Source organism: Anabas testudineus, chromosome 21 (genome assembly GCF_900324465.2).
Source record: "Anabas testudineus chromosome 21, fAnaTes1.2, whole genome shotgun sequence".
NCBI classification, from domain to species: Eukaryota; Metazoa; Chordata; class Actinopteri; order Anabantiformes; family Anabantidae; genus Anabas; species Anabas testudineus.
Genome location: NC_046629.1, coordinates 14,596,333 through 14,617,547, shown reverse-complemented (window position 1 = coordinate 14,617,547; position 21,215 = coordinate 14,596,333). Strand labels below are relative to the sequence as shown.

The 21,215-nt window shown below is 41.4% G+C and overlaps 1 protein-coding gene across 1 annotated transcript; it reads right to left on the bottom strand.

Moving 5' to 3' along the window:
- Nucleotides 1-680: 680 nt before the first annotated feature.
- On the bottom strand, nt 681-16,574 carry LOC113173812 (neuroligin-4, X-linked-like). The gene is made up of 9 exons (XM_026377383.1): nt 16,213-16,574; nt 13,785-14,843; nt 12,895-13,047; nt 9,997-10,182; nt 9,115-9,565; nt 8,670-8,883; nt 8,148-8,272; nt 4,347-4,956; nt 681-3,571 (listed from the first exon to the last, which is right to left on the bottom strand). Exons 2-9 carry the CDS (start codon nt 14,413-14,415, stop codon nt 3,164-3,166), a joined length of 2,778 nt encoding a protein of 925 aa, XP_026233168.1. The 5' UTR covers nt 14,416-14,843; nt 16,213-16,574; the 3' UTR covers nt 681-3,163.
- Nucleotides 16,575-21,215: the final 4,641 nt, after the last annotated feature.

Genomic DNA, 21,215 nt, shown 5'->3' with positions numbered 1-21,215 from the left:
AACACTTCCTCCTATTACACTTTTTTTTGCCTTGATACTCACTTGAATAAAAACATCAAATTTAAGCAAATTTAAATGTACATTTCTTTAAATTTGCCACAAATGTCCACATGGATTCAAGGATGCACTGAGACATCTTGTTGGTTAAAAGTCAAAGGTCAAGGTCATCAAGGGTCCATATTTGCATTAAATCATCACAGCCCCTTGTGTTATTTCAAGGCACGTATGAACGGAGCCCAACCTCCAGTAAAGTCACACACTATCTTTATCTTTAAACAAACATGTGTGAATATGGTAGTAGTAGTAGTAGTAATGGGGTTTGAAGGTGCTTTTCACCTGCATCCACTCTTTAATCTAAGCAAACTGCCTGCTACTTCCAGATAATAGATCTAAGAGTGGCATCAATCTTTACATCTACCTTTGTTTTATAAATTAAATTTGTCAACAATCAAAAATAACAAACTAAACAACAAATTCTATAGTAAGGAATAAGACAGAGGATGCAATGCTTCTGCTTTCTAACTAAATTGCAGTGATTACTACCATAAATATTGTGAATTGAGACGTACAAGACATTTAAAATGCTCATAAATTGTAAAATACTGATATTTTTTATTTTCAAAAATGCAGCAGAAATGTTTTATGCTTGACACAATCCAGCCATCTGCTGAGTCAATAAATTGAAAAAAAAAAAAAATCAGTCAATCAAACGTCCATAATGTTACTTTTATATAATTTTGTAAAAGTTCTTTGTTTGTCATCCACAAGTTTGTCAGCTTTCATTTGTCACGTACTCTGTTGACAATTAACTAAAATCTTTCATGAAGACATTACTCAGGATGAGAGGAGGTTAAATACTGTCGGCCTCACTGTGACAAAGCTGCGTGTGGTTGCACAGAAGAGGCTGGGAAGGGAGGCAGGAGGGGCACAGGTTAGGTAAGGAGCAAAAGAAACTAGGAATAAACAGAAGAAGAAGTTACAATATCAGAGTTAAGGCCTTTGGTTGATTTACTGATCAGTAGTTAGGGGTCAGTTGCTTAGTTGGCACATAGGCAAGAGTTAGATTTTTTAGTAGTTTTCAGGATGGTATCAAAGCTAAATTAAAAAAAAACCTAACAACTGCCTGGAGCAGATTTTCCTAATTGTGGATACTCGATTACAGTGAAAGAACCACTACAGCCAAGTCAGCCAATTCTCTGAAGTCACCACAAATTGTTGTTTGGGGTTTTTAATAATTCATTTAGCCTCTTTTAAAGCATGTCTTAGTGGAAATTTGTATTGCTCCAATAAGTATTGCTCCTTTAAAAATATATTAAGGCTTAAAAAGCAGCATGTTTGGGCAGGTTTTTGTTCCTCCTCTATGACACACAGGCTCCACCTCATTCATCAAATTCGGCTCCAAACAATTGACAACATGGGGGGGTAGGTAGTAAACCAAACTCCAGGCTCCAAAATGTGGGTTTCAGATCCACACGTCTCTACACACTATGGGTGATACTGTGGAGAGATGTTAAAACTACAATAACTCTTGATTTTAGAGGGAGGGAAGTGACATTATAGATTAAATCTTTTTTTTTGTTCGATCAATGCCTTTGAGGAGGACACGGTTTTCATCAGCATTAGGTAGTTCAAGCAGCGGTTCTTCAGTAGATACCAGGAACCCTGGTAAGGTGGAAAAGTCAAACAAATGTGAAGATGCTTTCAATGCATTCATGCATTTCAACTTTCAGGACTTGCTGCGAAATGGGATCACCTGAATCATCACCACCTGTCTGTCAGTCTATCTGTCTGTCTGTGGAGACATCAATTAAGGTTGGACATATTAAGAAATAGAGCTGAGGTCTAGAAGAAGAATATAAGGAACGTGGGGGTGGGGAGGGGGCAGGATGGGATTAGATACAAAGGGTTAATTGTTGTGGGTTTTTTTTTTTTTGGCTGGTGCTCAATCATCAAACCAATTTGCATTATCTACACAGTACTAGCTCCTCGTTCCGACGGTCGAACACATAGACAGGATGGTGCGAAAAATGCCCTACGCTTCAACTGCTAAACAAGTATCTAAATGCTTACATAGTTAAGAATGACTGCATAGCAAATATAGCCTTTAAATAAAGGTACTGTGTACATACTACAGTGGGTGAGAGGAAAAGACAGCCAGCCTTTGCTTCAGGACATCTATACAATAATATAGTAATATCTGAAATGAAAGCAATAATGTGGTTAAATAATTCATGTTTTTAATGCAAGAGCAAGTAAATGCTATAAATCATAATATATCATCTTTCCATTCTATTTACAGGAGTTTAACACATAGCTGGTTAGAGTGATTCTTCAGTAGGTCTGGCAACACTTCAGAGACTCTTCTTTCCCTTCTGAAGCTAATTTCTTTCTTTTGGCACACTTTCCATTCCTGTTTTCCGTATCGCTCTATCGCAGGGGTAAATCCCTCTCAATGAAATCCTAATCTCTTTCCCACCACCTGACTAACTTTTCTTTCAGATAATGTTGGGGTTTTTTTTTTAATCCCTCTTTTCCTTCCTGTCTTGTTTTTTGCATCCATCTCTCTCTGAGTTTTGCTCTTTTCTCCTCAGCTTGGTTTGATCCTTGGCAGATAGGGCCTTTGATCTTTTAATGGGGAAAAAAAAAAATGCTACATTCACATTTCACAGGTTGTTCAAGTTGACACCAGCAGTCTGTGTGTGTGGTACTTCTTAGCTCAGTTCAGTATCTGCATCAGCTCTGCTCAGTCCTGGCACTGCTTCACTGTGCAGCACGGGTACAGTAGGAGGTGTAAACCGATCCATAACTGACCCTCTTTCCACAGTGCTCATCTTCCTCTGCACGTTGAGAAAAAGCAGAAGAATTAATATCCAAAGCAAGCCTTGTCTCATCTTGTTCCAGGTTATGAGCAAATGATGCATAGAACTGCATCTCCTGGGAACCAGTCTGTCTTCAGTTCCCCCGACATGCAACACACAGCTGTCTGTCTTTTCGTCCTGTTTCTGAAAATGTCTCTCTGGTCACTCCGTCTGAAACAATCCTGCAGGGTAATTAGTAGAGGTATTTAAGTCTTTTGTTGTATGTGTCTCAGTGTGTGTGCGCGCGTGTAGGTGTGAGTGTGTATCGTAATCGTGTCCCTGTATTTGCGAGCGTCTTGCTGCGGTTATACGCGTGTGGTGGAATGTGTGTGTGTGGAAATGTGTGTGTGTGGCAAGTGTGTATTACTATATGGGCTATGGTGTGTGTATCCCTGGTGAGGATGACCCATCCTCATCCCCACTACTGATCCAGGCGTCATGGGGGTCATTGGCGTTGCCGGGGTAACAGGGTGTGACCCAGGGGTCACAGGCAGTGATCCTGGGGTCAGAGAGGTCATGAGGGGGACATCATCGGGTGAGCGACGCAAGGTGAGGGTATAATCGGGTGGGCACGTGAGACGCACAGTATCCAGTGTGCTGTAGATGTCCTGGGTGTCCAAACCGTCCAGAGCGTCCAGCGTGTCCAGAGTGTGATGGTGGTGAGTGTTGTTCCTCTCATCTGCTGATGCTGCATCACACTCCAGCTGCTTCACCTGAAAATTTGAACGGTTGGATAAGTGATGAGATGATGATGAATGGAAACAACGAGGGCAAATAAAGATAAAACCACACAACCTAATCTAGAGCTACAACTAAGGATATTTTTTAAATATGTATTAAACTACCAACTATTTTCTCCAGTAAATTATTTCTGTTTTGTACAAACACTTTAACATAAATGCAACAACTGACATTTTTCACAAGGGAGATCTTGTCCTGGTCTAAACTTAAAATTATATAAACAGTGAAATGAGGACATCCCCTCAACTGAGAAGTCAGAAGTTGATGTCATGATAACAGAAAACAACAAATAAAAAGGGGTGACATTTAAAAGCTACACTAATGCAATTCAATAGCCTATTAACAGTATTTGTCAGCTACAAAAGAGATCTGACATTTAGGATTCAGTATGTGAGATGTCAAAGCAACCAACGGAGCTCAAGAGAGGCCGAATGAAGAATGAACTTGAATTGAAAGAAATTCAGGCAACTGAACACACGTCACACCCACAATCTCACACTTATTAGGTGTTCTGATGACAAGCTGTGTTTAGCACGAGCGGTCTTTGGGCAGCTGCTCCAATGGCAAGAATGCAGCTCAGTGAAATAAACACACACAACCTCATGTGGTTTAACGTTGCATAAACTTGAAATAAAATGTGGGATTACTAGCAATAAGCAAAACAATTTTCCAGATGTCTGTGTGCCCTTGTGGCTACACAGAGGCATAATCAATACACAAGACAAATACAAAAACACATTTATTCACCTGTAAAGACATCAGTCCTTCTCCTTGTAGGTGGGCCGCGACATCTGCAGGTGTGATGTCTCGTCTCGGGGGAGGGAGCGGACGAGGCCTACGATGCTCCAGACGCCTTTTGTCTTTCTTGTACAGCAGAGCTGCAAACGCTAGGATGTTGAGAAACAACAGTGATGCTCCCACAGCAATCGTGACTGAGAGTTCAGTGGAGTAGTCTTCGTTCGGGACACGGACCCCGTTTTCTGCTCCGCCTTGGCCTAAAGCAGACTCTGGAGGCTGGGGGGTACCTCCCTGTGAACCCGGGTGTCGTGTACTGCTAGGAGGCCAACCTTTGGATAGACGCTTTGTGTAAGAATAAGGCGTGTCATCCTGTGGAGAGGGACTGTGCGTGAAGGACGACACCGACTGGAGAAGCTCGTTGACATGATGCAAATGTGGGACCAGCTGGAGCCAAAAGGAGATCTTGGTGGCCCGGTAGTGGTCTCTGACACGGGGCTTGAGGCCAATGTGTAGGTACAGCTGCTCTTTAGGGGTGTACTTAGACCAGGCCACTTCTTCAAAGCGGTTAGGTTTAGTGTGGATAAACTTGGTGTCTTGAGGAACCGGCTGGTTTGGATCACTGGAAAGCGTGAAACACAATATTTATTCATCTACGTGGGTTGGCTGGAATAAAAGATTTGTTTTTTTTATAATTCAGTGCTAACAAAAGGGAAGGATTAGTACTTTGTGTTAGGCAACACAAATTATACAACACAAATTCTTTTATACCCTGAGCCTGCTGCTCTCAGACAAATACCTGTAATCATGCACGAAAAGATACAGATACAAAAAAAACCTGCAATAAACAGGTTTACTACAAGCAAGAGTGAAATACCAGTCAGCTGTGAGCATCTTAGCAAATAAAATAACATCACATGGAAATAAAAATTAAATCACCAAATATACAAATGCAACGTGACAACAAATACAGCCTCTCTAAACACAGGACTAAATGAACCACCAAGAATCACTGAGAGTATATATACTCGCAAAAAGAATAAAATATCAATAGTTCACGCTTTTCTGCTTTTCACGTGTCAGAGATTTCCAACAGAGTTGCCGAGCACTTTTCCTCCACCGAGGAAGCTGAGTTTCTCTCATGCTGCCCAACAGTTTCACCGCCGCTGGCACACATCTTTCCAATCAATATCCAAGTTACATAAGACAAACCAATGTCCAAAAAAAAAAAAAAAATGTGTACAAAGCAAAACAAGTTGACATTGATTTCAGCCCACTTTGCATGCCTCTTACAAAAACATCTCAGTTAATGCACGCTTCGAATGCAGTTTGTACAATGTGGAGAAAGATATTTGCCTCTGTGGTAAACATTAAAATGTCAGATACCTACATTTGAGATTAATATGTGTGTGTGGCACAGTGAACATATCCAGAAAAATCACTCCTCTAACACATCCAGACAGGCATTTTACTGTATTTGTTGATTTACCAACTTATTCGTGTCAGCAGCTAACATAAAAACATTTTAAAAAACGGCAGCAAATCTTCACAGACTTGCCAGTTACACACTGTGCGCTCGCTTGTCAATCAACACCTTATGAGCAGAGCAAAAAGGCAGCTAGCGTGAAGACCTATCGACACACACACACACACACACACACGATCTGAGGATTTATACACTCGCACGGAGCCTTACAGAATATACATGAGGGAGCATCACATCCACACCGTTAAATTGAGCTGTCGCACCATCTGAGGCACTCGGAGCCGAGTGAAATGTTTCTTCAGAAAAAGTTCCCCCGTTGATAATTGAAGCACACACTGAAATCTTCTCATCCCTCCGTGGTGAGTTTGCTCTGCAGCTTGCCGCAGTGGTAATTACAATATAGACTATGGGCTAGAAACCGTTAACCTGATGCGATTCTCTAATGAACCCACATTAAAGACGCTTGTTTTCATATCACAGTCCAAATTCAGCAGACTCCAGCACCTCTCATAAGTAGTTGGAACAAAGAAAACAGAACATTAGCACATTTATGATAGAGGTCTTATTGCTATTAGACTGCATTTGTTTTAGCTTGGTGTATGTAAATTAACAAACCGCCAGCTGAGTGAATGTGAGAGTATTGTCCTGATTCTGTAAGTTGTCAGATAGCAAGTCTCGGTGGTGATTTAGATCAAGGTCTAGACTACAGATGTAAATCTGAAGAGGTCTCAGTAGAGTGAGCCTCGAATGGATTAATTACTGGTAATTACTCACTTTGAGCACTGCACAAAGAGGGTCCATCCTCAACAATTACTTTTATCTTGCAATATCATGTCAGAATAGAGACATAAAAGGTATTCTTATCAGTCAGGTTTTTACAAAGTTTCAATGTGGATGCTTTTTATAACCGTATTTTTCTTAGCTTGTGACGGATCATTTCACTTCCAATTAAATAAATTGGATCTGTGGAAGCTTTTTTAGCTACTGACATATTATTTTAATTGTGATTTAACATTTAATGGCACCCGTGAATGGAGAGGAGAGAAGAGAAGAGAAGAGAAGAGAAGAGAAGAGAAGAGAAGAGAAGAGAAGAGAAGAGAAGAGAAGAGAAGAGAAGAGAAGAGAAGAGAAGAGAAGAGAAGATTTATCAAAACCAATGCCTTTCATTTTTCTTCTAAGACACTACCTTGGATTCTCTCACTATTTTACAAGCTAGGGTTCTTTAACCTTCTCAGCCAAGGCCCAGAGAAGAAAAGCCTTGTCAAGACTGTGACATGACAGAGAACCTGTGTGCACCGTCTGCCAAATTTAGTCTGCGGTGCTACTTTTATGATTGTATCTAAAGTACTGTCTTCTTGTCAGACATCAAGGATCTATTGAAAGAAACCGTCCTTTGCCTGTGAGCTCATTATTTTTATTGTACATTTGTTTGTCGGTTTTCTTTTAAAGCTAAATTGAAACTCAGCATCTCTTAATATTTCACAAAAACTTTTTTTCTTTCTGAGCTATTAAAATGTTACGTATCTTAACTGAAAAACAGGGCAAGGAGAGATGGATTCAAATCTCCTGCACACATCTCTCTGGCACCAAAAAAAATGTTCCCACTTTGTACTTAACTAATGCAAAATAGCTGCAAATGAACACAATTGCAGGAAATACATTAACTTAATGATACAGTTACAAAAACCTTTCGTAATTAATCTCCCTGTTGTACTCTTCATGTAACTCCTGCCAGACAACTACACTCCATGCCCACCTCTATGTTTCTATGTTTTGTTTTGTTTTTTTGCTGGTAATCAGTCCAACCAATTAAACATCAAGCGCTGCAAAGTGAAGAGGCACTGTGCTGTTTTTCTTGATGACACTGTGGAGTTGAATCTTGGCTGTCTCACTTCTAGCTTGGAGGAGATTTGTTCCTGTAAAAATCGAGAGTGAGCTGTCCACAGTTACAGCAACACTCGATGTTGCCAAAAAACCTCATCTCTCAGAGTCAAGATAAAAGGATGAAAAACGACTGATTTTCCTATTGACAGCTGTGCATTTTCTTTTACATTTTAAAACGTGATTAAACAGCCTGGCTTTCAATCGCTATCACTGCAACATTGTTCACATGTGGGTTGAGATTAGATATTAGAAACAGCTTTGTGTGTGTCTAAAGAGTCGTACATAAAGAAGAACAGAACGATGCTGAAGCTGTTGGTGGTGCTGGTCTTCCTTTCTCAATTAAGCTCTAAATAGTGCCGTTAAGCAAAATGAAAAAGCTTTTCTCTGTGGGATATTCCAGTTGAAATCAGTGTCTCACATCAGTGTACATTTTAATAACTCACCCAGTCTTGGCAAAGTTGGTCCAGTAAGTCATGACTACTGCGCTCAGCATCACGTCGTTCTTGGAGAAGTTACAGTTGAACAGATCAGTGGGTCCCACCATGGGTACACCAAATACATAGGGTACCTACACACACACACACACACATGTTAGAATAGTTTACTATCGAAGTAAAAAGATTACATTCATCCATGACCTATACATAAGAATCTTGTCAATGTACCTAATCTCAGTGAAACAAATTTCATCTTAAACTGATAATGAAACACAAGCCGCACATTCGTGTGTTGACATAGGACAGATGCACGCCTAAACAAAACAAAAAAATAAAAAAGACGTAAACAAGGTATTTAAAACTGCTTCAAAATCCAACATGCAAAAAAAAATTCCATTGCCATTTTGAATATTTTATGCTCTAAGCTTTTTTGCAACTTCATTCTGTCCCACTTACAAACACTTGTTTTTCCTTTTGCTACAAATATACATGCAGTTGCCTTTGTAAAGCTCAGTGACATCATCTTACCTCATCACCGTGGGCAGAGTCAGCCCAGGGTGGTGTGGCATCACTCTGACAGTGGTGGTAAAAGGAGTAGAAGTAGGTAGGAGACCCATACTGAGCATGAAGGTCAGCTGTTGCAATCGCTGGGGCGACCCACTGGTGGTCTGTAAATAGCGCTACCAGGGTCTTACGTCGGGTTTCTGCATTGTCGCGGTCAGCCCAATCCGTGTACATGAACCTAAACAGATATATTCAAAGCTTTAAGCTAATTGAGACCCTGAACTGCAGTAAAATACAAACCACAAGCAAGAGAAAGTGAAGTGCAAAAACTGGGATTTCTACAACTTAAACAAACAAGATACAAAATGTTATTTAGTGAGTATTAACTTTGAATTTTAACCCACTACATTTTTCTCCCCATTAACTACTCCTTAAATACTTTCAGACATTTACTGTTCACACCGCTCACCTTATGCTCTCTCTGAGTGTGTCACGGCCTTCTGGGTATCCATACAAACTGTCCACAAAGTCTGACACAGCAAAGTCAAAGTCCTCAGCAGTGACGCCATCCTCTGAGTCCACAATGCCCTCCACAAACTTCACACCCTCGCCCTGATTAACCCCCAGCATCACGTCATAGTTCAGAAACTCTCCTTGCTCCATCAGGATCTGCGGGTCATCTGGTATAACATCACCATCAATCACCGGGGCAAAAGCCGTGTGATATTTGGCCGGCGTTATGTTCTGCTCCACGAGTTCCCGGTAACTCCGGCCCTGGAGGCATGCGACCAGTTGGGTGCTGTCCTCAATGCCACAGCCCACTCTCTCACCGAGCTGTCGGGCATACTTGCTAGGCTGGTAGTTGACAGCCCAACTGGCTAAAGCACTGCCACTCTGAATGATGGCTCTGTGGAACAGGTCTGAGACACACGTGAATACAAATGTGGGTTTTAGAAAACATATGCACTGAGTCACACGCATATACATGTATGAATGCACATTCACCACACAGGCATGCATCAATGCACAATTATATCAGGGCACACTTGGATGGTTACACAAAACATTTGCATTTCCACAGCAAGAAAACAACAAACTCATAGACATGCATTATTCAAACAGATGACAGATTGAAAGACTTATTCGGGCGTTTATATCAGTAAATGAAAGGCCTAGGAGCCCACAGGGGACCTTGACAAGTTTCATAAGTCTAAAGCTTTCGCAGCAGCTACCTATCAGCCATCATAGGTACTGTACTTGTCCATCTGCCATAATTTTCTCTGTTTTATCAAAGTGTAAAGAAACTCCACATCACATCTGAACCACATACAGGAAACTCATTTTCCCTTACCCTCAGAGTAATGAGACAAGGTGAGGAGGCTGACACAGGAGGCTCCGGCACCGGATCCAAACACAGTGACCCTGTTTGGGTCTCCTCCAAAGGCAGCAATGTTCTCCTTCACCCAGCGCAGAGCTTGGATCTGATCCAGCAAGCCGTAGTTCCCTTTTGCTGCCTGGTCACCAGTACTAAGAAACCCTACAGGCAGACAGAGAGAGCCATCTTGTTATTACATGCCGTAAAAAACACGTAGCGTTGGCGTTCAATTCATTACTTGAAATCCATGTGCAAAATAATAAGTCACTGACTTTTTAGAGAAAAAGAGCATCCACATCTCACAATGAAGATACGCACAGATACACAAGACCCACACAGGGGGGTGATTGGTTGGACATGAGACTAATGCAACCCTGCTGGCAACATAAATAATGCAAGAGCTGTGTTTATCATACATCTGAAGAGATTATTAATGAAACACTGTGTGCCACTCACACAGACTTTAAATCAACTCAACAAGACACTGCACATCCATGTTCGTCAAAGTGAATATATAGACATCAAATGCAGCTATCCCTCATTCCCTTTACTTCTTACATTATTAGGTAAACACAAAGGATCCTAATGGCTCACTCACTACAGTATATCGCATTAGTGCAGAAGCTCATTTTTCTGAACCTCAAGCTGGCCCTGGAAACACGAGAGTATAATCAGCAAGAACACTTAAGTGCTCTGTGTTGCTCATGCAAAAAAAGAATATTATGTGAATTTTATATTAATGTGATCATTAAGAATGTCTTCATTTTGCAGAATATACTGTGCTTTCATGCTACGCTTAGACCTGTGTCAGTCATTCAGTTTATTTATGATGTGTACATTTCCATAGCGACATAATCAGCTGTACAGCTGCCTACTAGTAAGAGTACTAATAACATAACAAGTGCATCATTGTACATTGTTTTGCATGTATGGGCTCACCTCATGCATCCTTACGATGAAGGAGAAGATGGCGGAAGATAACCACGACTTGTGATGAATGATGATGGTAGTGATGATGATGGTAGTGATGATGATGGCGATGATGATGGTGATGATGATGATGATGATCACATTGCAGATGGTGTAAAACACACAGAATGGAAATTAAGACAAAAAACACACACATAGAATTGGCTTTGTTAGGCTCATTATGGTGATTAAGGCTGTGGTCACTAGTTTTTTCCCCTATGGTCAGGATTAAATAGATTTTCCTTTTATCCTCCAATAGATGTAGATTTATGACATCTTATAAAAAAAAAATCTAATGACAGTCTTGAAAGTTCTAAAAACAGACAACAGAAAACATGGACCTCATAAATGTAAATTAGTACTTTTTGTTGTTGAACCTTTCAACATGTATCCAAATTTACCCCTGTCCATTTTCAAATAGGTTCTCCATCTAATTAAAGGAGAGCCCAGCCACTCATATAAAATCAACATGCTTTGTACACATGATCTATAAAGTGTGCTAAAAAGTAAAATAATAGTACTGGATGATTTTAAGAAAACTAGTAAACTAATGCCACAAGAATTCTTTTGCTCTGTTATAATCAGTGCATTTAGGTTTATTCATTTATATAAAAAGCTAATTTTTTTGTTGTGTTTATGATAAAATGCACCGTATGCAAAGTTTTGCTTACATGCTGGCATATATTTAAATAGTGGATACTAATTAATTAAATTGAGGGCATGATGTAACCAAGTCAGTGGAATAATATGCTTCTTGTGAGTCTGACTTTCTGCAGTCAACATGAAAGCTCCTGCGCTCACGTAACCTACCCAGTAGCCATGCCCTCAGTGTGGTAGGAAATAATGTCTTAAAAGAATGTTTTTAACCTCACTGTGGCCCCTTATTCTTATAATTACAGCCACAGTGAGCTTAAATGCCAGGATTTTAAGATATCCTATTTATTCAAATCGTGAGCTTTGCATAGCAGGCTAAAATTAGAAAAACCACAGGGAATAAGATTTTCCCCATTCAGAGAGCAATGAGTCAGAGACATGGAGGTAAAAAGGATCAGATCTGAGTCGATGCTAGTAGTGGAAAAAATTGGCTCTAGGGGGCTTATTTCCACTAGGGATGCCCATACTGAACTTGTTTTCACTGAAAAAAATAATTAAATAAAGGCTCTCTGGATAAAAACAACTCGCTAATAGCTTTCACATTTTCTAGCATGTTGAAGGATTAAACAATGCAGATGGTGAATATGGTTTTAATTTGAACACATAATAATGAAATGTTGTGTTAAGATATAAAAGCAATATCTAATTTCATGTGAAAAAAGTCTGATCCAGATATTCCCTGGCTTTTTAAGCACTTAAATTCCCAATTTAAATCCAAGTGAAATATGTAAATTGCATTTCAAATGAATATCCAGTCGTCGCCCTTTTCTAGCTCCCTTCATTAAGTAAATTACTATACAGTAGGTTTATGATACCGCAGTGATATTATCGGGGTACTCAGAGCACCTTGGCAGTAATTGCACTGCTATTGTTCTTGCTCAAAGGGTGGAGCGTGCTGTTGAAGCACAATTACAGCTCATTTTAAACATGGATTGCCAGTCTCTTCCATAAAGTGCACAACAAAAAGTCAACTCTAAAAGGTACAATATATTAACCGCTGCTTTCTCGGTCAAGATATCTGTAAGCCTACAGTGAATTGATTAAACTCATAGAAAAAAATGGGATAAAAATGATCAGATTGCAGAATTCAGAGGTATGATTTAATAGTAACTAACGGGACAGGGATTTGGGGTTTATTCTGAAACATGGCTACATCAATGCAAACCTTATACTCTGCACCACCATAAAAATCAGTCTTGGGCAAATTACGCACACACACTGAAGACATATTAGATATAGATAATATTTTACCCAGTACTCCTAAGCGGTAGTTGAGGGTTATGACTATGACGTTGCCGTAGCTTGCCAGCACGCTGCCGTCCATCATGTTCCCAGTGCCTTCTGTATATGAGCCACCATGGACGTAGACCATCACTGGTCGCTGACCCCCCTCTTCATGGATGTCTGGGAAAGAGAGAGAAAGACGAATGATGCCTGTGCTACATATGATTAGCAATTGTCCATGAGTTTATGCACAAGTCCACCCACTTATATTCTGCTCCTGTTCTGTTTGTATGTACCCACAGAGTGCTGTGATCACTCTCTGGGTTCATACATACAAAAGCAGAAACAATCTGTGTCTCCAATGCTTCCATATGCTTCATATGACCCTATCTTCATTTCTCAGCAGGTGGATATGAATTCTGGCTGTGGAGGTGCTCATGCTTGCCGTGTGTGTGTGTGTGTGTGAGTGTTTCTGTGTGCGTAGGGTCAAATGCATGTGTATGAACCAATATGTATGCATGACTGAGTCTGTGTCCTTCCCACTTTCCTTCACAAGGAAAGGCATAAACCCCTTGGCGACTGACGCAGGTGTATGCATATTAAGTGTTGGTTCAACCAGCTGCATGAACATAGGGTGGATGGATAGGTGAAGGAAGGAAAGGTTCCAAATTTGTTTTTAACAAAAACGGGTATTTATTTATTTAACAAGGGTATGTCTGTGCCCTGACAGGACACTTTCATGTTTCATTCATTTGTCACAGCTGAAATGCCCCAGAAAACAGCCCCAACTCCTTCCCTATTTGACCACTGTCTCTTTGTTTCCTCTTTTTTCCAATCGGACAAAAATAAGAAAACCCAAAAACATAAACCAGAACATTATTTTATTTTTATATTTAGTGACTCTCGCTTCCACTTACCATCCTCAGTTGGCACGTAGATATTGAGGTAGAGACAATCCTCGCTCTGGTGAGTGAGGTACGTCGCTGCTATATCCAGGTTAGCTGTGAGCCAGGACGGCATCATATCTCCAAGCATGCTCCTCTCATCCAGTGACTGTGGGCACACTGGAGCAAATTGCGTCACGTTTCGTATTCCAGGCCAGGGTAAAGGTGGTTCAGGTGGCTGAAATCGCCGGTCCCCGGTTGGAGGCCTTGCGTATGGTACTCCCAGGTACTGGATTACAGGTCCCAGGAGGTCTGAGGGCAACGGGGTCAGAATTCCACGGATGCGGCCCTGTGCCGTCGAGATGACAGGTACAGTCTGCTGCGCCAATGACGAGGCCGGATAGAGAGAAAGGGACAGGCACAAGAACAAGAGGAGGCATAGGAATCCATGGGGGGAGGAGAAGGATGCGAGGGGAAACGAGGGAGTGGGATTTCTCCTAGTCCTCAGCTCCGACATGATGGTGTGTTTAAGGGGAGCTGGGAGATGAGAAATGGGAGGAGAGGAGGAAGGGACTGGGGGAGGGTGAGAGTTATGGCTCTGCTGACCCTTCAAATGTATCCAACACTCACACACAGATGCTACTAAGCTTGGCCCATAGCACATACAACACACTGTCCGGGCTATAGAGAAAACAACCTTTTCCCCTTGTGTATCTGTCTGTCTATGTGTGTGTGTGTGTGTGTGCGCGTGTGCGTGCGTGCGTGTGTGTGTGCGGTTTTGTGTGTGAGTCAGTGATGCTGTGCCTTTGAGTGTCTGGTGACTCAGTCAGTGAGTCCCTTAAGTAAGTGTCTGTGTATGTATGTATGCATAGAAGTGTTTAAGCGACATGTGTGAGAGCATGTATGTGTGTGTGTGCGACTGTGTGTGCACACGCATGTGTGTGTCTGTGTGTGTGTGTGTGTGTGTGTGTGAGAAAGACAGAGAGAGAGAGAGAGAGAGAGAGAGAGTCTCTCGTTATGTAAACAGTAGCATCACTGTTCCTCTGTCACTCTCTCCATCCGGTCACCCCCATAACAAGCTCAAACTGCCTCCTGAAACAGAGAAAGAGATGCACAGAGAGGGAAAGAGAGGAAGGAGGAGGGGTGTGTGGGGTGGGGTGGGGGGGGGGGGGATTTAATTAGTCTTCGTTAGAACAATCACAGTGTAAAATCAATGAAAGTGTCTCACACACACACACACACAGAGTGGACACACACATGACATCAGAAGGACAGGCTGTGCTACCCCACTGGTTGTTGACGTTAAAAATAGATGGGAGTGCGATAGATGGGGGCAAACGCTCAGCTTAACTCGGTGTCACACTAACTGCTGTGTCACACAGGAACGGTGCGTGAGCGCGTTTGATATGAGCCGCGGACATATGTCACAGTCCTACTACACCAGGTCCTGTGATCTGGTGGAGGGGGGTGGGGGGTGGGGTTGGGTGGTGGAGGAGAGTCCAGTCACACGCTTAATTAAACCCTGAATAGACGCGGGGCTCCTGACCTGCACATAGCATGGAGGAAGGTGGAGAGAGCGCGCGCACACACACACACACACACACACACACACACACTCTCTCTCTCTCTCTCTCTCTCTCTCTCTCTCTCTTTATGTCGCGCAGTAAGAGTAGCGCAGGTTTTTCTCTCCTCCAAAGATGCGCACACTCACTTTCTTGATCTCCCTGCATGTTCACACACACACACACTTTCTCTCCTTCTTTCTATCTCAAACACACACAGCTGCTCCCCAGCGGACACTGCTATCTCTCTCTCTCTCTCTCTCTCTCTTTATTCTAAGGGCCTCAGGGCAGAATATTAACACATACACACACACACACACACATGCGCACGGAGAGAGCAACATCAATTTCCGTATAACCACTCACACACACACACACACACACAAACACACTCCACACTAAGACATCAGAGTGTAAAAATGATCCGCGCTGTCGCTCCTCCCATGTTCGACTGTATTGGTGTCTGCTGTCCAAGGTGCTAGTTAACATTCCAGTGGTGATCACACACGCTGATGAATAATGCTCCACTTATCAAGGCAAACCCGCCTGCCACCCTCCCCCTTGTATATTTTCATACAGAAAAAAAAAAAAAACATCCCCACATTAAAAAAAAACATCATCCACATTATTCTTATCGAGATGCTAAAGGAGGAGGAAGCAGCACAGTAAGCGCTGAGGGAGAACGCGCTTTTTGCTTGTGAGGTACAATATTCTGTCTGAATCTCTATCGCCACTGAGGCTGACTACGGCAAAACACACACACACACACACACACACACACACACACACACACACATATATATATATACACAGACACGCTCCAATGCAAAAGCCCCGACCTGCATCCCCCGCTGCAGTAGAAAATATCCAAATGACAAAAATGTAGGATATACCAGTACCCAGCCCGGGTGAGAGCTGTGAAATCCCACGGTGCATGCTCCCGTTTCTCCGTCCACCGCAATATTTGCCTCTCGTTTTCGCTGCTGCAGCTTGTCCGACGTGCCCGGGATGGGATATTGGGAGATATATTCCTTTGCTGCCGCCGCTGATGCTGCTTCTGCTGCTGCTGCTGATGCTGATGCTGATGGTGGTGGTGGTGGTGGTGGTGGCACGTCTCCTGGGTGGGAATAACCCCAAAGAAAAAGAAGGGAAACCAAACCTCAGGCGTTTAATCTTTCAAAAAAAGTTGGAAATGGAAAAATACGGTTTGGCTACAGTGGAAATTTTAGTGTTTCTCCAAGGAATACAAGGCCCAGGACGTTCAAATGATCAATCTCCCTCTCTCTTCCTGTCTTTCTCCTCCCCAATCTCTCTCTCCCTCTCCCTCTCCCTCTCTCTCTCTCTATCTCTCTCTTTCTCCCACTAGATGCGATTGGACAGTGTGGCGGGCAGCAGCTACTGATCCAATGATACGCACCTTGCTCCGTGAGGAAGCGCAGACTGGAGAGAGAAGAGGGAAGAATGAAGGAGAGGAGAGAGGAGGAGGAGGAGGAGGAGGAGAGGAGGAGAGGAGAGGACGGAGGTGTGCAGAAAAAAAACACACGCCCACTCGTAGAAGTGCACACCCACCACACAAAACACATTGGTGCATGAGCACGCATGACTCCACACATTTAAACACACCTGTAGAAGGATAAATATATATATATATATATATATATATATATATATATATATATATATATATATATATATATATATATATATATATATATATATATAACATATGCACACACAAATTAAACACCTCATGAAAACAGTCAGACACTCAAAACCTGTAGCAAACACATGTCCAGATCCACCTGCACACACACACACACACACACACATATATATATATATCTTAACGCATTTACAAATGGTGCTGAAGTACACAGTGACCTCTTCAGGACCAGAACAGGAGATTCTGTCCCCATTCTATTCAGCTCTGCCTACTAGCAGCTTTCTCCCTCAGGCACTGTGTGTCTGTGTCTGTGTGTGTGTGTGTGTGTCTGTGGTGTGTGTGAGTATGGTAATGCAGTGGGTCTGCAGTCGAAACTAACTGTGTTTGGGAACACTCCTCACGTCAGCACAGCCTGCCGCAGCAGCATTCAGGACTTTCTATTCCTCTCCTCCTCAACAATCCTCTATCCAGCCATCCATCTCTTTGTCTGCCTCACTGTCTGCCCATGCACTTGCTTATTCTTCTTCGTTGCTTTTTTACTCACATCCTCTCTTTCCTATAATTTCTCCGCTTTTAAAGCAGGGCTGTTTTTTTTTAAGCATCTTCCAAAAAAAAAAAAAAAAAAACAATTTGTGAAGAGGCTTTGTTTGTGAGGAAGGGGTTTGAGAGGTTATTTAGAAGGATGAAACTGACTTATAGCGGAAACTTTACAAAGCCATGAGGCCCCTAACAGCAAAAGCCCTGTCACTCATTCTTTTAAGACTGCTAAAAAAAAAAAAAAAGCCCTGCTTTAGTATCAGAATCTGTGCTCAGGCTCATATCGGATTAAAAGGTTAGAGTTGTAGCTAGAGGTTAGGCCCAGACAACCTCAAAGAAGTTATCAATGAAATCCGAGGAATAACTCTACAGCTGCCAAGGTTTGAATGTGAGAGAGTAAAAATAAGCTCGAGCAATTTGCACCTTCTGGAGTCACGGCTTCTCAGTTGGAAAAAAAGACAAAGGAGGTGTTACAAGCGGCGAGCAGCACAGAAGGCACCCTTCATGAATTTCATTGGAGATATTATCCAACTGAAGTAAACATGATGAGTCAGGACGGCTGCTCAGAGGTCAACCGTGGTTACCAAAAATGTGGTATCTAGGTAAACGACCAAGCAGATCTCAAAATGTTTTATTAGAAATGAACTCAGGGGTAACAACAAGGTGCAAAAAGACTCAAGTGTTCACTGTTTCTGAACCTGGACCCAAGCTGTTCACTAGAAAGCTGTAAGTTGTGAACAGAAATTACATCTGCGTCTGTCACGACATGGCGCCCTCATGCTTGGACACTAGGACTTTAGAGGACACGGTGGACACTGTGGTTGCCATCATTCACTTCCTGTCAACGCACCTGAACTCCCTTGTTTGCTCAACCATTTGTTTTTCATTGTCACAATAACAACTACATTCGGAGCAGTCTCGAGGGTTTGAAAGGTACAAATGATGTCATCCCACGATGACATCAGATTAGAAAACTCATTTCATTTAGAGGACTTGTGTGATGGGAGGTTTAAGGCACTGCAGCCTACTCCTCCGGTAGAAAAGAAATGCTGTGCTGGACAATTGTTGAGCTTTTCCTGCTGGTTTTATAAGTGCTTTTTTTTTTTTTTTTTTCAGATTCTCTGCCTACTGCCAATCCAGCCCAGCGCATGCACATTGTCATTATTCTTAGCAGGAGAGGAAAGTTACAAAAGTTGTGAAAGGCTGAAATGCACCATGACAAAACAACCCAGTGGCAGCAGTGTTGCAGGTGACGGCTGGATGCTACTGTGTGCACGAGTGGTAGTAATTCTGCATGGCCTAAATGGTCTCTTTTCTTTACAAATGAAAAATTAAACATTATCAGCATCAAGAATCCATAACTACTGTTACCATTTTTCAGTGGGAGATGTTAACCACTAAGTGAAAGAATCTGTTAATTCTCATGCACAGAGACCAGCTGTTCTCTCAACTAAACAGGTGGTTCAGCGTGTATATTCTCTTTTTTAGCAGATAAAATGATCCCCTTGTTTCCCGAGGAAAAGCACTGAGAAGGAAATGCCTTCTACAACTGTGGATTAGCATGAACACCACGCTCCTCTCACCATTTATCTTTGCTGCATGTAGCAAAAGTGATTGTGAAGCTCAAAATGTGTTTGACCACAGCTGAGAGACTGAAAGTTCGTGTTGGGATTTGCCTCTTTGTACTTGCATTTGTGCTTCCTCTCATTAACTGCTGTGCTTTATAATTTGTGCCCTAATGCCCCTTAGTGTGGCATGACCAGTAGGGTGAAAGAACAAGCCCGGTTTCCCTACAAATGCCCCCCAGATCCCACCTACTGGTCATTGTAAGTGGCCTTAGTCTTAGACTGCCACCTAGTCTTTCTTCTGAGGCATTAGGGTAAAATGAACCTTTAACCTGCCCCTGTTGATTTTTGAATTTGGTGGATTACAAATACAGTTCGAATTTACAAATGTGTAATAATGATTTTCTGATGAATTAGGTCAATCGTTAACATCTCATCATCCTCATGCAATATTTTGATTTGAACAGTAAAAAAAACATATTCTATTAAGCACACAGATGATTCCACAAAAGCTAAAATGATATTTTTCATTGAATTGAAAATTTGAAAATGAATTAAACCATTATGAAAACAGCTTTGGACTGAACAGAAAATAACTACACGACATTGTCTGAGGTTTCCACCTGTTTTTAAACATAGCATGTATTTGTACATGTACAAATGTGTAAATAGACTTCAACACAAAAACACTTATGCATAATTATGATATATAATACGTGCAGATTACTGAACAAAGCACTGGGTTGATAAGTAAACCACCAAATACACATTTGTGAATAGTTCTGAAAATGAATTTGATGAATAAAATGCATTTTATCTCCATACTTGAGGCTGAGCTTGTCTGTGCAGGTAACTGTTAACTATTTTGCTCATTTGTTTTCCATCTTAGTTTCTTTATTTCTCCGTGCACCTAAACAGACATCATCAGTCCAGAACTTGTTTGAGTCACCTGTTTTCTTAAAGTGTCCTTCTGTGCACCCACACACACACACACACACACACACACACACACACACACACACACACTCTTTGTGTCACCAAGCAGTTCAGGTTTGTGGATTTTTTTGAACATTGCACAATGCATCTATTTGTCCATTCATCCATCTTATTAAATTAATGTCAGTTCTTCTCTCCATCGCTTAGTCCAGATTAGTCCACCATTCATTCATCTCCCATCCCTCCAGCTTTTCTGTCTCTCCTCCAACACATTTGCTCTGCCCGTCTATTAAATTATCTTTCAGTCTCTCAGCAGTCCAACTCTCTTTGAGTTCACCCATCCCGCCCACAGCTCCCGCTCTCTTAAAATATTCACTGATGTCTTAAACATTTTTTCTGTCTCTTTGAAACACGGTACATTCCATCTTTACCATTTGCATTACTCTGTGCATTTCTCATACATTACATAACCACACAAGAAAAAGTATGTGAATATAATGTGCTAAAATAATAACACCAAAAAAAATCAGATATTTCATGTCTTTATTGAGAACAACCATTAAAAAACTTTGTAGTGCTAGTGGAAAAAGTGAATGGGAACCCTTGGAATTATTAACTGTTGTGCTCTTGTGTTATTTTAACTGGCCGCCCACTTCTTGGTAGAGTAGCCACAGTCCCAAAGTGTCTCCATTTGTAGATTGTTTGTCTAACTGTAGACTGGTGAATTTCTAAAGTCTTTGAAATAACTTTGTAACCCTTTCCAGCTTTATGTAAACCATCAATTCATGATCAAAGATCCTCTGAAATCTCCTTTTGGTGAGGTGTGTGTCACATAAGCGTTAGCAATATAAGGTTTTATACAGTAGTTGTTCTCAATAAAGACATGAAACATCAGAATTTTGTGTTATTATTTTAGGCACATTATATTTGTTAATATTCTTGACTTAGATAAACATCAGACGTTTTGTGAAGTTTTATGACGAATGAATGCAGAACCACAAAATTCCAAAAGGTTCATATACTTTTTCTTGCCACTGTATTCATCTAAAAAGACAAAAGATAAATGTATTTACATTAATTTTGGATTTATACTTATTACTTTCTATCTTATTCAATCTCACAATTTTAAAAACCCTTTCTGGCTTGATGACTGTATGATATTATCCAATAAACTGTATGTTATGTACCAAAAGTCAATAAT

What these genes read in the sequence shown, in the direction of transcription:
- LOC113173812 (XM_026377383.1), bottom strand. Translation starts at nt 14,415, where the DNA reads ATGTGCTATGGGCCAAGCTTAGTAGCATCTGTGTGTGAGTGTTGGATA. An exon ending in CTACCGCTTAGGAGTACTGG is followed by an intron (nt 10,183 to 12,894) that starts GTAAAATATTAT and finishes GTCTGCCTGTAG; the next exon opens with GGTTTCTTAGTACTGGTGAC. An exon ending in ACTCTGCCCACGGTGATGAG is followed by an intron (nt 8,273 to 8,669) that starts GTAAGATGATGT and finishes GTGTGTGTGTAG; the next exon opens with GTACCCTATGTATTTGGTGT.